Here is a 17,378-nt window from a genome sequence, read left to right on the forward strand (position 1 = left end):
GTATTAATAGTGGGGGATTTCAACTCCCCTAACATTAACTGGGTTAGTCATAGTGTGATAGGTTTAGAGGGAGCGGAATTCTTAAAATGCATCCAGGAGAGCTTTTTAAGCCAGTATGTAGAAGGTCCGACAAGAGAGGGGGCGATCCTGGACTTAATTTTAGGGAATGAAACCGGGCAAGTGGTAGAGGTATCGGGGGGGAGCATTTTACAGATAGTCATCATAACTCCGTTAGATTCAAGGTTGTTACAGAAAAGGCCAAGGATGGGCCAGAAATCAGAGTTCTAAATTGGAGGAAGCCGATTTTAATAAGATCAAATATGATTAGGCCAGAGTCGACAAGAAGCAGCTACTTTTAGATAAACCTGCATCAGAGCAATGGGACTCATTCAGGAAGGAAATAGGGAGAATACAGGGCCAACATATTCCAGTAAAGACAAAGGGGGGACCAACAAATCCAGGAAACCCTGGATGTTTAGGAATATACAGGATTGGATAAAGAGAAAAAGGGAGGCTTATAGCAGATACCGAGGGCTCAAAACAGCGGAAGCCCTAGAGGAGTATAGAATGTGTAGTGGGGAACTTAAAAAGGAAATTAGGAGAGCAAAAAGGGGGCATGAAAAAGCACTAGCAGGTAAACTAAAGGAAAATCCAAAGTTATTTTACAAATACATTAAGAGTAAGAGGATAACTAGGGAAAGAGTAAGGCCCAATAAGGACCATAGTGGTAATTTATGTGTTGGGCCGGAAGACGTAGGTAGGGTTCTAAATTAATACTTTGTGTCAGTTTTCACAAATGAGAGGGATGATGTGGGTATGGAAATCATGCAGAAGGAATGTGATATAATTAAAGAAATTAGCATAGAAAGGGAAGAGTTTCTATGTGGCCTGGCAAGCTTAAAAGTAGATAAATCTCCAGGCCTGGATGAAATGTACCCCAGGCTGTTGAGTGAGGCAAGGGAGGAGATAGCAGGGGCACTGGCAATAATTTTCAATACCTCTCTGGCCACAGGAGAGGTGCCAGAGGACTGGAGGACAGCCAATGTGGCACCATTATTCAAGAAGGGAAGAAGGGATAAACCAGGGAACTACAGGCCAGTCAGTCAAACCTCAGTGGTGGGGAAACTATTGGAAACAATTCTGAGGGACAGAATTAATCTACACTTAATCAAGGACAGTCAGCATGGTTTTGTTAAGGGGAGGTCATGTCTGACCAATTTGATTGAATTTTTCGAAGAGGTGAGCAGGTGTGTAGATGCATTTGACATAGTCTACTTGGACTTCAGCAAGACTTTTGATAAGGTCCATCATGGGAAACTGATAATGAAGGTAAGAGCCCATGGGACCCAAGGCAATTTAGCAAATTGGATTCAGAATTGGCTGAGTGGCAGGAAACAGAGGGTGATGGTCGAGAGGTGTTTTTGTGACTGGAAGCCTTTGTCCAGTGGGATTCCACAGGGATCAGCGTTGGGTCCCCTGCTGTTTGTTATTTATATGAATGATTTATACTTGAATGTAGGAGGGTTGATCAGTAAGTTCGCGGATGACACGAAAGTTGGTGGGGTGGTAAATAGTGAGGAGGATAGCCTTAGATTACAGGAGGGTATAGATGGGCTGGTCAGATGGGCTGATCAGTGGCAAATGGAATTTAATCCGGATAAGTGTGAGGTGATGCTCTTGGGCAGGACAAGCAAGGCTCGGGAATAATCAATGAATGGTAGGACCCTGAGAAGTACCGAGGATCAGAGAGACCTTGGTGAGCATGTCCACTGGTCCCTTAAGATAGCGGGACAGGTAGATAAGGTGGTTAAGAAGGCATATGGGATACTTGCCTTTATTAGCCGAGGCATAGAATATAAGAGCAGGGAGTTTATGCTGGAACTGTATAAAATGCTGGTTAGGCCACATCTAGAGTATTGCATGCAGCTCTGGAATCTGCATTATAGGAAGGATGTGATTGCACTAGAGACAGTGCAGAGGAGATTTACCAGGTTGTTGCCTGGGCTGGAGAGTTTTAGTTATGAGGAGAGATTGGATAGACTGGAGTTATTTTCCCTGGAGCAGAGGAGATTGAGGGGGTCATGATTGAGGTGTGTAAAATTATGAGAGGCATAGATAGGGTAGACAGGAAGGAACTTTTTCCCTTGATGGAGAGATCAATAACCAGGGGGCATGGTTTTAAGGTAAGGAGAAGGAGGTTTAGAGGGAATGTGAGGAAGAATTTTTTCACCCAGAGGGTGGTGGGAATCTGATATTCACTGCCTGAAAGGGTGGTAGAGGCAGATACCCTCATAACATTTAAGAAGCATTTGGATGTGCACTTGCGATGCCATGGCATCCAAGGCTATGGGCCTAGTGCTGGAAAATGGGATTAGAATAGTTAGGTTCTTGTTTGACCGGTGCAGACACGATGGGCCGAAGGGCCTTTTTCTGTGCTGTAGACCTCTATGGCGCTATGACTATCCTGGTGTCCAAGTCAACTGGGACATAATGCCACTACTTCATTAAATAGGTGTATTTTTCTCACTTCTGCCAATATTCCCAGCATAACTATGTATTTACACCTGTCAGTCACACCGGATAATATTCTCACTTGATGTCCAAGCCGCAACATCTTGCTGCTGTTGCTTTCCCTGACAAGTCAGTCATTTTCAAACCTGTTGTTTTCTGTGTCTGTCAACCGGTTTCTCCCAGTCTAAGGCTTTCCTAAGGCTTTTCCTTCATTTCATCAATTACTTTTACCTTTCCAGTAATGCTTTTTGCAGGAGGTACTTCACCCTCTTCTTTCTGTTAATCTTACTGATTTTCTTTCAAAGATTGGATCACGCTCCTACTGAAGGTTTATATTTCCCTTTCCCTGAATTTATATTTAGACTTTTTTTGTAGTTTGCCTTTCATTTGTTACAATCTGCCTCCGCCCTTGCTAAACAGGGTACACAGAAGGGTACACAAAGCTAAGCGACAGTGTGGAGACTTGGTTGACCAGTCTACACACCATAATAGAATGCCAACAATGTAGACTGCCACCATACTAACTATGGAGCCATAATCCAGATTATACTTAGGAGGGAATCAGGTCTCATTGATGCAATTAACTGGTAGTCAATTGGCTAGACCAACTTAACAATCTTGAAATTCATAGAGGTTATCAGAAATACCTATTTACATTCATCATTGCTGAGATCCACCTTAAAATATACAATTTATAGCTTCCCATAGTATACAGTTTCTCCATGGGTAAATGCAATGTATCATATAATACTGAGTCAGAGGGTGTAAGGTTTTGCTCTGGGAAGGGGAGGGGAAAAAAATCAACTGGGCCTCTCCTTTGTAATTATTATCTAGTGACTCGCTATCCAATAATCTCGGATGGAATGCATGTGTTTGGGAATGTTGGATGTGGACATGATTGGCATTGGGTATTAATCACTCCATGCTGGAATAGCCTGGTCCACATGATGGGTGGCACTTAGATGGGCTGCTGGAGAGTTGTCATTGCTTCTGAGTGTTGGGGGGAATAGAAAATGGAAAAAATTGTTTTAAGGGCAACTGTGGTGTTACTTCTTTAGTCATTCATAACATAACAGAATAATCCAACAGTTTTATAAATTGGATTAAATATATTTTATCTAAGGGTTTTTTGTCACTTTTCATTTGTTACCAATTGTGATTGACTCTTAGCTGCCCTCTGAAAAGGCTGAGCAAACCACTCAGTTCAAGGGCAATTAAGGATGGGCAACAAATGCTGTCCTTGCCAGTGACATCTACATCCCATGAAAGAATAAAGTAAAAAACAGACTATAGGACTATATTGACAGCTGGGCTCTGCAGATGTTTGGGAATAATCATACTCCAAAGTCTTGAAATGTTTCTTTAGATTTTTTGATCCTATGTTGTGAATTGGATGAAATATAATTCAGTGCTATACAAGTTTCACCATTTAACATACAGATGTATAACTAATCCACTATACATGTGAAAGGTTGGGAAGATGGTGGCATAGTGGTAATGTCAGTGGACTAATAATCCAGGGGCCTAGGCTAATTATCTGGGGCTCAAATCCAACCATGGCAGCTGGTGGAATTCAAATTCAATGAAAAAAAAATCTGGAATTGACTGTTGTGAAAACCCATCTACTTCACAAATATCCTTTAGGGAAGGGACTCTACTGCCCTTATCTGGTCCGGCTGACATGTTCACAGATTCCCAAAGCAGAATAGGATGGTTAAGAAGGCATATAGACTCCTTTTGTTTATTAGCCAAGGCACAGAATATAAGAGCAGGGAGGGAGGTTATGGTGGCACTATATTAAACATTATTTAGGCTCTCACTTGAAGACTCTGTGTAGTTCTGGTCACCTCATTGCAGAAAGAATGTAATTGTATCAGAGAAAGTACAGAGGAGATTTACGAGAATGTTGCCAGGACTGGAAAGATTAGGTGGGCTGAGATTGTTCTCCTTAGAACAGAGGAGGCTGAGGGGAGATTTGATTGAGATGTACAAAATTGTGAGGGGCCTGAAAACAGTGGATGGGTAGGGTCTATTTACTTTAGCAGAGAGGTCAGTGACCAGGGGCATAGATTTAAAGTGACTGGTAGTAAGATTAGAGAGGAGATGGGGAAAGGTATTTTCACCCAGAGGGTGGTAAGGATCTGGAACTCACTGCCTGAAAGGGTAGTAGAGGCAGAATCCCTCAACTCATTTAAAAGGATATGCACCTCAAATGGAGGGCTATGAACCAAATGTTGGAAAATGGGATTAGGCTGGACTCGTTTATCTGCCAGCGCAGGCGCGATGAGCTAAGTGGCCTCTTTCTGTGCCATAAACTGTCTACGATCCTCTGATTCAAAATGACTCCAGACCCACACCTGTCCTTACCCGGTCTGGCCTACATGTGACTCCAGACCCACAGCATTGTGTTTGACTTTTAACTGCCCTCTGAAATGCTAGCAAGCCACTCAGTTCACGAGCAATTAGGGATGGGCAACAAGTGGCTGAGCCAACGACTCCCGCATCCATTAAAAGAATAAAGAAAAAATGGTGGCATGTTTGCTGAGTGTTTTCAATCATTTGCAGTATATCCACGATCACCAGCTTTTGTACACAATAACCACAAGACTGACCATTTTATTCCTACTAAAAAAAAAATGTCAGCAAAAATAAATGCGATGATTTTGGGGTGCGATTGGATTGATGCTATCCATTACCTGGGTTATACTTAATCTTCAGTCCTTCCCATCAAATTATGACCTAGGGCATTGATTATTAAAGTGCTATGAATGTAAGAGTAAGCTTTGGATAATCTGATCATTGATCACCAACTCAGTGGCAGTGCATTTAAAGATAATATTAACAATGTTAATGGGGGTGGAGAGTAGACTAGCTAACAATCAGGTTGCCTCAGGTCTCTATTGGTGTAGGCTGCAAAGACTGGGGGGATGTGTCATTGTCCTTCCAGTTGTACGAGCTGAATGTTGGGCTCCTGTGGCTGACCTTTGTCAGCAGGGTGTGCCTCTTGATGCTGGTTTCTGAATCCTCCTTCTTCAGTTTCTGAGTGATTTTATGGCAGCAAGGGAAAAAATGGACAATGTCGCTCAGGAGGTGGCCACTGAAGAACATGTAGATCCAAGGATTGCAGCAGCTGTTCAGACTTGCAAGCAGCATAGTGAGGGTAAATACAGTGTCTGTCGAATCTGAAAAGTACAGTGGCAATGATTATTGAACTTTCCTTGGATATCACTCTCATTCAAAGGTTGGCAGAGGTAAGCACTGTCTAATTTGTCCACTTATCATTGTACCTGTTGCTGGAACTTCATCTACCGAGCAACATGCATAAAACTCAGCACTAAGTTATAGAAGCAAAACACAGAACTTCAAATACAATTTTTCATTTATTCATGGGATGTGAGTGTCATAGGCAAGAGCAGCATTTATTGCTCATCCCTAGTTGCCCTTGAGGGGGTGGTGGTGAGCTGCCTTCTTGAACCGCTGTAGTCCATGCGGTGTAGGTACACCCACAGTGCTGTTAGAAAGGGAGTTTCAGAGTCTTGACCAGCAACAGCGAAGGAACAGTGACATAGTTCCAAATCAGGATGGTGTGAGACTTGGAGAGGAACCTGCAGGTACACGCTTCTCTTGGTCTGCTAGAAGGTAGAGGTCGTGGGTTTGGAAGGTGCTGTGGAGGGAGGATTGGCAAGTTGCTGCAGTGCATCTTGCACATGATACACACTGCTGCTAATATGCATCACTCATGGTCAGGTAACAGAAATAGAAGTTTAAAACTCCAATTTTTGTTTTCAAGTGACAGCGATTGTTTTTGTAAAGTGGCATTCACATTACAGCTGTAGATTGAGTGTGAATTGGTTTCATTTCACACCAGTGCTGCAGATATTGTATAGATACAGCCTGAACATGGGATCAGGACCCAGATTGACACCAAAGCAAAGTGGTGTGAAAAAATTCCTGGAGGCACGCTCTGCTTTGCTGCTGACACAACATAAGCAGAAACTAGGGAAGTTATGACCTATCAGGAAAGATTGACCACTCTAGAAAAGAGAAGGCTGAGGAGTAACCTGATAGAGGTCTTTAAGATTATGAAAAAACTTTACAAGGTAGACATAGATGTTTGCACATGCTGTGAGGTTGGGTGTTGTGATGGGGGGACGATTGCAGGCATAATTATATGACAGTCACTAATAGACCTAAATAAGGAATTTAGGAGAAAGTTTTTCAGCCAGAGGGTGGTGAGAATGTGGAACTTGCTATTACAAGGAATAGTTGATGTGAGGAAGGGGAGTCCAGTTAAGTACCTGAGGGATAATGGACAAGGTTAAGCTGATAGGGCGAGATGAAGAAGGGGAACAGGAGGCTTGTGTTGAGCACAAACACCACATAGACCAATTGTGCCTAATGGCCTGTTTCTGTGCTGCACATCCTATGTAATTCTATGGTTTGCATTAATGCTAAACTTGTGGGGCAGAATTTTTCCGTCGGCGAGCTGGGGGTGGGGCCCGCTCGCTGACATGAAAATGACGTGTGATGACATCGGGGGGAATCCCCGACGTTATCGCGCCCCATTTAAACCTTCAGGAAGGCGGGCGGACAGCACAGTCAGCTGTCTGCCGGCCAACCTGTCAATGGCCAATTGAGGCCATTGACAGGGTAGTTAAACCAATTAAAGAACCTGCCCGTCCAACCTTAAGGCTGGCGGGCAGGCCAGGAGCCCCAGCGGGCTTCTGAAAAAACATGAAACCTCATCCACTGGCGGGATGAGGTTTCATGTCCATTTTAAAAAAGTTTAGTAAAGTATTTATGATATTTATTAACATGTCCCATCTTGTGTGACATTGTCACATGAGGGGGAGATGTTAATATTTCTTTTATTTTTCTATTTTTCAACTTTCAAACACTGTCTGTGATCTCCCTGAGACAGCACTTAGTCTCAGGGAGATGTGTGCGCATGCGTGAAAAAGCGCACTCTGACAGATGGGGAATCCCTCCCCTTCCTGTACAGGAAGTGCATAGTGCTTCCCATCTGGCAGGCCGCTGGGCGAGCTTTAATTGGCCCGCCCACTCAAAATGGCGGCGGGGCCTATTTTGGCAGCGGCAATCGGCTGCCTGCCCGCTGCTGAGCTGGTGGGGCCCGCCCGCCCATCAAGGGCAAAATTCTGCCCATGGTGTAATATCTTGCAAAATGAAAATTCAAACAGTGCTCGTGGCAAACTTTGCCTATGGCTCAGCGAGTTTGCTCAGTGAATGGCTGAGATATACAGGCCAGGAAAGTCCATTAGTTCAAGCTCCAGCCTGCAGAAGAAACACTTGGCACCTGTGGAGAGAAAGGCACAAGTTAACATTTCACGTTTGAGCACTTCTAATGAAGGGTCCAAACTTGAAATATTAACTTGTCTGCCTCTCTGTGGGTGCTCCATCACCTGATCTCAGTGAGGGACAGGGGAAAGAAAGCTAAAATTGGCTTCAAATCCCATATGATAAGGAAAATCAGTTGAAGTACCCAATCCTAATAATTAGGCCGTGACAACTATTGAAAGTGCAAGTACGTGGATGTCAGAAGAGGACAGGACAAGGCTCAGCTATGATGTTCCCTAAGGTTGATATTCACCTTTAAAGCTCACATATGACAGATGATCAATTGGGGGAAACACTATACAGTGTCTTGGAGTTGAAGAATTCCAGTCGGCAGTTGATACTTTCAGGGGAGCAAAAAACAATCTTAAATAATGTGCCTATTCTCAGTAGAAGCATGTGTAAAATCTGATGAAAATGCTGTCCTTTGTCTAGTTGACATAGATGGTAAGACTTGGGCAATTGAGGACTGGAGTGGCAGAAACTGTACCAAAAAATTCCACTGAAATGATAGGGACTCCATCTGGTTTTTCTTCTTAAGTCTACTTTGTTTCTTATTTACACGTACAGAGGACAGACTAACTCAGCAATTAGTTCACATAGGTGCAGATTTAACCCTTGGACTGTCAATGGCTAGTTATATATTTTGTTAATTTTTAAGTCATACAACTGTATATATTGACAATTCTAATATAGTAGTGAAGTTATGCAGAAATCAGAAGAAGCTTCATTATTGTGCTAGCCAACATATATAGGTCATGCTTTGAAAAATAAAACAAAGATGGTCAGCATTTGGAATTAAGCCTTCATGCAAGTGAATACAGTTATAAGAGAAAACCCACATTTATATAGCAACTTTCATGTACTCAAAACATCCCAAAATGCTTCATAGCTCGAAATGCATTTGCAGTTATTATTAAGATAATTGCAGCAGTCACTTTGCACACAGGAAGATCCCACAAACAACGGTTGACCAGCTAACGCAGTGTTGTTAGTTGAGGCATTAATATTGGCAGGACACCAGGAGATCCTCTTGCAAACCTCTGCCATGGGATTGTTTAAATCCACCACAACAGGCAGTCATTCAACATCACATCTGAAAAATGGCAATCTTTGACAATGCAGCACTCCCTCAATATTGCACAAAGCGTCAGCTTGGATTGTGCACTCATGGCCCCAAATGGGGATTTCAGTCAATGGTCTTCTGACTAAGAGATGAGAGTGCTACTATTTGAGCCAAACGGGTACCTGTTGCTTAATACGGGTTGATTTTCTTTGGGAGGGATCACATTTGCAAGGGCAACATGCATGTGCCTCACATGACATTGCAGCACTAACCTAAACCACAAAACGAAGACTTAAAAATGCCATTATAAATAACAACACCAAAGTTATAAGCAATTCTTCTCAACTTGTGTTCCCTCCCTATTCTCCCTCTTCACATTTTACTTTAATATACCGCATTCCATTATGTTTTTCTCCCTTTAAAATTCACGCACTTCAGTATTTGTCTCAACCTGTAATTTTTCCACCTCCCAAAAAGAACCCTCAAAATAATTGGCCTTGGATTGACTGAAAATTAACTTCAAAATTCTACATGATTGAAGATTGGCATCATGTCGTCAACTTTTTAGCTAATAAAAAAAATTATTGGGAATAAGGTCATGGAAATTTTACAAGAAAATGCTGCAGTTGCTGTCAATCTTTGCTCACAAAGTTGACAGAATGCAAACCTCTTTCCTACTGTTGCTGAGGTATGAATTCCCACCGGACATGTATTTTTAATATTATCCAAAATATATACATCAATATAATCAGATAGGGCTTTAGTTATGTTTGAAAAAAGTATAAAAGTTTTCATTTCAAATGGGGAACTGGGTGGAAAGGAAGAACAAAAGGCTTACGTTATATGCAACAATTGATGCACCTAATATTTCAAATTGCAATTGTTTGTGTTAAGGGCCTGAACTTGTTGCGGTTGGAATTAATGTTAAGATTTTACGCAAGCACAATGTACAAAATTAACAAGTGGGAATTTATCCGAATCTGATTATTGGACGAGGTAGATGAAAAAAACCACATAACCCATGAAAATGTGCCAACGTGTTGTGTGCTAAAACCTCTGTTTACCCTGATTAGTGGGTGAGATTGTTGTAGTCTTTAGAGTAAAGTGTCCTGGAACTGCCATGTAAATTCTAAAAGTATAGCAAGCCTGAATAAAGCTGACTACAATATTAAGTGTCAGCTGTGGCTCAGTTGGTAACATTCTCTTGCTTCGGAGTCTCCAGGTTCAAATCCCACTTCAGGACTTGGGCACAAAAATCAAGGCTGACAATCCAGTGCAGTGCTGAGGGAGAACAGCAGTGTAAGAAGTGCCTTCTTCCAGAAGGGATGTTAAACCAAGGTCTCACCTACCCGCTCAGGTAGATGTGAAGGATCTCATGGCACTATTTCAGCCAATATTTATCCCTCAATCCACATGACAAAAACACATTATCACATTGCTGCTAATGAAAGTTTACGAAACTCAAATTGGCTGCTGCATTTTCTACATAACAACAGTGATGACACCTCAAAAGTACTTCATTGGCTGTTAAGTGCTTTCAGACATCTGGTGGATGTGAAAAGTGCAATATAAATGCAAATCTTCCTCTTTTTTCCCCAAGAAAGAAGAAGCAGACTGTGAAAATGTCTAATAAAATGTTATAAAATTCTCAAGTTTAAAATAAAATAATGCTGCAAACCTATTGTTAGCTTTGACTTTGTAATCTCCCTGGCAGTTTAGCTTGTTCTTTTTAATTCTGTAAACTCGCTCACCCCTATTTTATTACTAACAACTATATATAGTTTTAGTAGGAAATACCAGGAAAAACTGAACAAGCTGAGCCCCTTAAAAAAAACGAAAAAAGAAAAGGCTGAGAGGCGATTTAACAGAGATCCTAATAACTAGGAAGGGGCTTTATGCAGTAGATATAGAGAAGAGTTTTCCATTTGTATTGGGAGACCAAAACTGGTGGCCATGAATTCAAGATAGTCAGTAATAAATCTAATAAAGATCTCAGAGAAAGCTTCTTTACCCCAGGAAGGTTAGAATGTGGAACTTGCTACCACATGGAGTAGGTGTGACGATTAATATAGGTGCATTTGAGGGGAAATTAGATAAACGCATGAGAAAGAAAGGAATAGAGGATATCTGAGAGGCTGAGATGAAGTAGAGAGGGAAGAAACTAATGCAGAACATAAACATATAAATGGCAAAGCTGCCCATATTTTAACTTGCATCAATTCTGTTCACTTATCATCCCTTGTCCTCGCTGACTCCTGGTCAAGCAACATCTCCTTATCCATGCTATCAAAACCGGTCAACATTTTGAACATCTGTTCTAAACCTTCTCTGCTCTAAGGAGAACAACCCTAGTTTCTCCAGTCTCTCCATGTAACAGAAGTCCTTCAACCCTGGTACAATTCTAGTAAAACTATTCTGCACCCTCTCCAAGCCTTGATGTTATTCGTAAAGTTGAATTACTTTTTCTTGCTTCCCAGTATAATCAGGCATGGTTGGGTTGCCTACTTTAGTGCTGCAAACTCTTAGGTTTGAGCTCACTGAGACAAGCAGCGGGATTTTCCGCACCAGCCTGCCGCCGCAATCTTCCGGTCCCGCCACAAGTCAATGGACTTCTGGCCGGGGGCACCGCTTTGCCCACGGCATGTCCCACCCGTGATGACGCTGGAAAATCCCAGCCAAGGTAAACTGAACAGAATTTTCAGTTGCACCTGTTTGCTCTTAATGCTTTGAGTTTTTTCTCTCTGGTTATTGTTTTACGCTTTTGCTACATGATTTTCCTCTTGGCCCCTTTCTGTTCTTATTTATTTCTTTACAAATATTCTGTTAATACTTTCCCTCAAGTTACCATTGGAATCTCATTCCTAAGGGTCTCATCATTAACTATTATGGTTTGCTTTACCACATGTCTTTTTAAAAACTACTATCTTTGCAATAAGGTCCTGTAGATGAAGTTTCTTCTTCCTTCTTAGGCAGTCCCTCAGGACCGAGGGTGATTTGCTTCCAGTCTGGTTTTGATGGGTTCTGAGATTGATGAGTGGAAGATGCCTGTGCATGATTTTTTTTAAGGAGTGGAATGATGTTAACTGCATTGGCTTTTATAATTAATATATTGTGGACTTCTATGTAGAAAGAAAGAAATAATTGCCCTTATATAGCAACTATCATGACCTCAAGGTGCCCCAAGGTGCTTTATAGAATATGTGTTGCTTTTAACATGTGCTCACTTTTGTGGTGTAGAAGACATGGCAGCTAATTTGTGAATAGCAAGATTCCACAAACAGCAACTTGATAATGAACAGATGGCCTGAGTGGTAACTTTTAGCCAGAACTAGGGAGAGCTACTCTGCTCTTCTTTGCAATGGTGCCATGGGATCGTTAATGTACACCCAAAAGGGGAGATGGGACCATGGCTTAACATCTCATCTGAAAGATTGAACCCCTGGACATGCAATGCTTCATTAGTATTGTACCAAGAATGTCAGTCTATATTCTGTGCTCTAGCCTCTAGAGTGGGACTTGAACCCATAATTTCTAAATCAGAGACGAGAATGCTACACACGGGCAATTCCTCTATTCCTTCTTTAAGAATATTGTGTCTAAATAATAAACTTACAGTTTCATGAGATACAGGCTGTTTTTATTTTTACTAAATATCCTGATTATTTGGATTCACCTATTTTCACTAGATTTTCTTTAATTTCCTGCATCAACAACAAGTGCAGTACTGTCCGTCCACGCAGGCTGGTCTCTGAACAACTAACACATGTCTTTACTCCACCCAAATTAACAGGTCTTGAATATCTTATTGCCAGTGGTGCCAGCTGCATTCATTAATTCATTGAAACAAGTAAAATGAACATGTTAGCCACAAAAATTACCATTTAACCAGCACTTTTTCAGAGTAAAATTACCCCCTCTTTTTCAGAATGCTCTCTATTACCTAACTCACAACTGGTGTTATCTATCTTCCCCTTTTTTATGGTTGATATCATATTTGTCCTTCTCCTGTCTCTTGCTTCAAGTCCTATTTCCGGTAAAAGAATCATCAGGATGTGACTGATTTCATTGGCCAACAACTGCATTGTCCCCATAAAGGTGCTAGAAATCTGGAATTCTGGAGCTTGAACAACCAAGATGGATAGATTTTTGTTGGTTAAGGGTGTCAACAGATATGGAGCTATGGCAGGTAAATGGAATTGGATTGCACATCAGTCGTGATTTATCTTAATGGCAGAACAGGCTTGAGGGGCTGAATGGCCTACTCTTGTTCTTATGTCCATGAATTCAACAGTGATTTGTGATCAACCACAAAACAATTGCATATTAATCACCAGATTATTTATACTTACAAAATGATCATTCAAATAATCACTAATGGACTACTTGGAATGCTGGATCTGCCTTGATAATCAGAACACAAGAAACAGGAGCAGGAGTAAGTCATTCAACTCCTCAAGCCTGCTGCTGTATTCAATAAGATCATAGCTGATCTGATTGTGGTCTTAACTCCACTTTTCCTGCCTGCCCCCCATAAACCTTGACTCCCTTGTCAATCAAAAATCTGTCTAACACAGCCTTGAACATATTCAAAGTCCCAGCTTCCTCTGCTTGCTGGGGAAGAGAATTCAAAGCACTAATGGCATTCTGAGACTCCTTATTTTGAAACTGTGCTCTCTAATTCTAGATTCCCCCATGAGGGCAAACATCCTCTTGGCATCGTCCCTGTGTAGCCTCCTCAAAATTTTATGTGTTTCAAGGAGATCACCTCTTGTTCTTCTAACTTCAATAAGTAGAGACGCAACCTGCTCAACCATTCCTCATAAGGCAAAGCCCTCATCCCAGGAATCAGCCTGGTGAACCTTCTCTGAACTGCTTCCAATGCAAGTATGTCCCTCCTTAAGTAAGGTGACCAAAACTGTGTTCAGTACTCCAGGTGTGGTCCAAGCCGCTATTTGAGGGAAGGGTTCTCCACATTTTGACAGGGGGTGTCAGACTTCATAGATGAGGGAGACTAATATTGCTGAGCGTTCACATGGGCTGCAACTGTTGTGAAATCACCATTTTAGCCAAGAAAAAATAAGACACACAAAGATCCCTGCCATTCTTCATGGGGTACAGTGGCATTGTGGCTATATTACTGAACAAGTAATCCAGAAACCAAGGCTAAAGATCTGGAGACATCAAATTCCGTTGTGACAGTTTGGAAATTTAAGTTCACTTAATTGAATAATTATGGAGTAGCAGTAATGGGGTCTATGAAGCTCACAGATTGTTGCAAAAACCAATCTGCTTCACTAATATCTTATAGGGAATTAAACCTATTGTCCTTACCTAGTCCACCTGTATGTGACTCCAGCCCTCCAGCACTATGGCTGACTCTTAACTGCCCAAATAAGCTTGTCAGTTTTATTCGGGGCTCACCACCATCTTCTCAAGGGCTATTAGGGATGGGCAATAAATGCTGGTCTTGCCAGCGATGCCCAATCCCATAAATGAATTAAAAAAAACCTCTTACTATTAATAAAGAACCAACAGGACAGACTCCTTTTCACTAATATTCACCCGCACACTGTGCATGGAGTTCAGCTTTTCGAAAGTTGATTCGTCATGAGAGGCCAACAGCATAACTCCAATGTCGGCAGATTTCACTGCCTTAAATCAGGGACCAGTGTCAAGCAGTATCTGCAGCTTAAAGGATGCAATATGAGCTTTAACCTTTTTTTCTTTCTGTTATCAAAATTCTATATTCTCACAGAGAGACAAAAATCTAGCTATAAAGTCAATTAATAGGCGTTTATTCCCAGGTAACAAACAAACTTAATTATCCATAACTTGAGTTATCAGCAACAACAACTTTAATATAGAGCACTTTAATATAATAAAGCATCCCAAAGCACTTCATAGGAGCATTATAAACAAAATATAACACTGAGTCACATAAGGAGGTATTAGGTCAGATGACTAAAAGCTTGATCAAAGACATAGGTTTTAAGGAGTGTCTTAAGGAAGGAAAGTGAGGTAGGGAGATGGAGAGGTATGCGGAGGGTATACCAGAGCTTAGGGCCTAGGTAACTGAAGGTGCAGCTACCAATGGTGGAGCGATTAGAATCAAGAGTGCTCAAGAGGCCAGAACTGGAGGAGCACAGATATCTCGGAGGGTTGTGGGGCTGAAGGAGATCACAGTAATAGGAAGGGTCAAAGCCACGGTGGAATTTGAAAACGAGGATGTGAATTATAAAATCAAGATGTTGCTTGACCGGGAGCCAATGTAGATCAGTGAGTATGGAGAGGAGGGGGTGATAGGTGAATGGGACTTGGTACGAGTTAAAACACTGGCAGCAAAAATTTGGACAACCTCAAGTTTACAGAGGCCAGAATGTGGGAGACCAGTCAGGAGTGTGAGCTTAAAGGTAACAGAGGCATGAACGAGGGGTCATGAGAAATGGTTGAGCAGGCTGGGTCTCTACTCATTGGAGTTTAGAAGAACGAGAGGTGATCTCATTTATGTCTCTGTTACCTCTAAGTAATAATTTTGATATTATTATTTCAATTTTAATATAACATGGCTCATTCTTCCTTTGGTAGCACAGAACTTGAGTATTGCAGATAAGAGAAGCATGCTGTGGAAACTTTTCACCTTGCACTCATCAGGACTTGCAAATCTGACCTGATGAGTGCAAGATGAAAAGCTTCCACACCATGACTCTTTCTTCAGCAATACATAGTTCATCATTAACTATAATTATTTATGGAACATATGTAATTAAACATTTTCACTAATATTATACTTACCGATACTATTTAAGGTTGCTCAGTTCAGTTTAAGTGGCAAATCTTATCATCATTCACGTTAGTTAATGCCCATTCTGAACCTTCAGTATCCGACTTTAAACCTAATTATTGGTTTCGCAAGCTAATTTTCAGCTATAAAAAGGGACAGCTTCTGTAAAGGTATCCTACATTGCACTGTAAAGGAGTCCTACATTGCACTTTAAGATAGAGCTTTAAACCTGAATGTTGCTGTGCTCCCAGCGAATGATCAGTTATTTAATCCCAAAATCGGCTGTATAATCGCGGCCACTTGGCCCAAAAACTAGCATTTAGCCCCTTTAAAGAAGAAAAAGTGATACTTCAGCGCAGAATGGAAATTGTCTCTTTAAATGTCCGAAATGCACCTACCGTCTTTCGGAGCCTTCTTGTCCCAGACAGACCACAGCTGCACAGTGAAGAAGGGAGCCCAGCACACAATATAAGCCAGAACGATCACCAAAGTCATCTTTACAGTTCGGATCTTGGCTTTGGAGATGGTTTTCACGTTATTGACCCCGGACGTGATCAGGCCGTTCTTGAAGGAGCTATCGGACAAGGCTTGGGTCTTGTATTTGATGTTCTTAAAGATGTTGTAGCAGATGCAAGTGTAGCAGGCCACCATGGTGAGCACTGGGACGACGAAGACGCCGAGGGCGATCCAGGTGATGTAAGCCTTAATGCCCCAGGGCAGGATGAAGTTTGCCCAGCAGTCGTAGACCCCGGAGCCCTCCTCGATCTCCCGGAGCGAGAAGATGAAGGACTGAGGGCTGCTCAGGAGGAAGCTGAGCACCCAGGTGCCGATGATCATGATGTAGGACCTCTTGGTGGGCTGCTGCAGAGTTTTCAGTGGGTGGCAGATGGCGATGTAGCGGTCCACGGACATCATGACCATCATGTAGGTGGACGCGAACATGCCGAAAATCTGGAGGTGTTTAACGATGCGGCAGAGGAAGTCGGGACCCTGGAAGCGGTAGGTGACCTTCCAGATGAACTGGGGTAGGACCTGGAAGACAGCGACCGTCAGGTCGGCCAGGCTCAGGTGCCTGATGAACAGATGCATCCTCGACATCTTCTTCTTGGTCTTACACAGAGCCAAGAGCACGGTCAGGTTCCCAATGACAGCCAGCAGGAAGATAATGCCCAGCACCGAGATCTCGGTCCTGGCCAAACTCTCGTTCCTGGCGAACGGGTCGCTGTGGTTGGCAGGGGTCAGGTTCTGGCCGGAGGGACCCTGGGACGCTGAGACTGAGTGGCTGGACCCAGTGAAGTTCGAGGTGCCGAGGTCCCGTCCAGAGCCCTGCATGCTGGAGCCCGGGCTGAGTGTGGTCAAGGGGGTGGGGGCGGGGGGAACCAGGGTTTAGACGCGGTGGTCCGGGGCGAACAAGGAAGGAGGGTCTCACAGGCAAAATCGACTGGATGCCGTGACCAGTGAGACTGGTCTGCAACATCTCCAGAAGAGCTCCACTCTTGGGGACGTGAAGCGATCAATCAGATTGCATCACCATGAAACTCCCACCACCAAAAGCACAAGGCAAAAAAGTGAACGGAGGTGGATCTTAACAAGAGGCTTTTGCAGAAGTTGGGAGAGCTTTAAGGAAGATGTTTACTGGTTCTCATGAAGCAAACTCGCGTCATCTTT

General features: G+C 42.5%; 1 protein-coding gene across 1 annotated transcript; it reads right to left on the bottom strand.

The window, feature by feature from the left end:
- Positions 1 to 2,323: 2,323 nt before the first annotated feature.
- On the bottom strand, positions 2,324 to 17,058 carry avpr1aa (arginine vasopressin receptor 1Aa). Its single transcript, XM_041216288.1, has 2 exons — positions 16,109 to 17,058; positions 2,324 to 5,693 (listed from the first exon to the last, which is right to left on the bottom strand). Exons 1-2 carry the CDS (start codon positions 17,040 to 17,042, stop codon positions 5,401 to 5,403), a joined length of 1,227 nt encoding a protein of 408 aa, XP_041072222.1. The 5' UTR covers positions 17,043 to 17,058; the 3' UTR covers positions 2,324 to 5,400.
- Positions 17,059 to 17,378: the final 320 nt, after the last annotated feature.

Source organism: Carcharodon carcharias, chromosome 21, assembly GCF_017639515.1.
Source record: "Carcharodon carcharias isolate sCarCar2 chromosome 21, sCarCar2.pri, whole genome shotgun sequence".
Lineage (NCBI taxonomy): Eukaryota > Metazoa > Chordata > Chondrichthyes > Lamniformes > Lamnidae > Carcharodon > Carcharodon carcharias.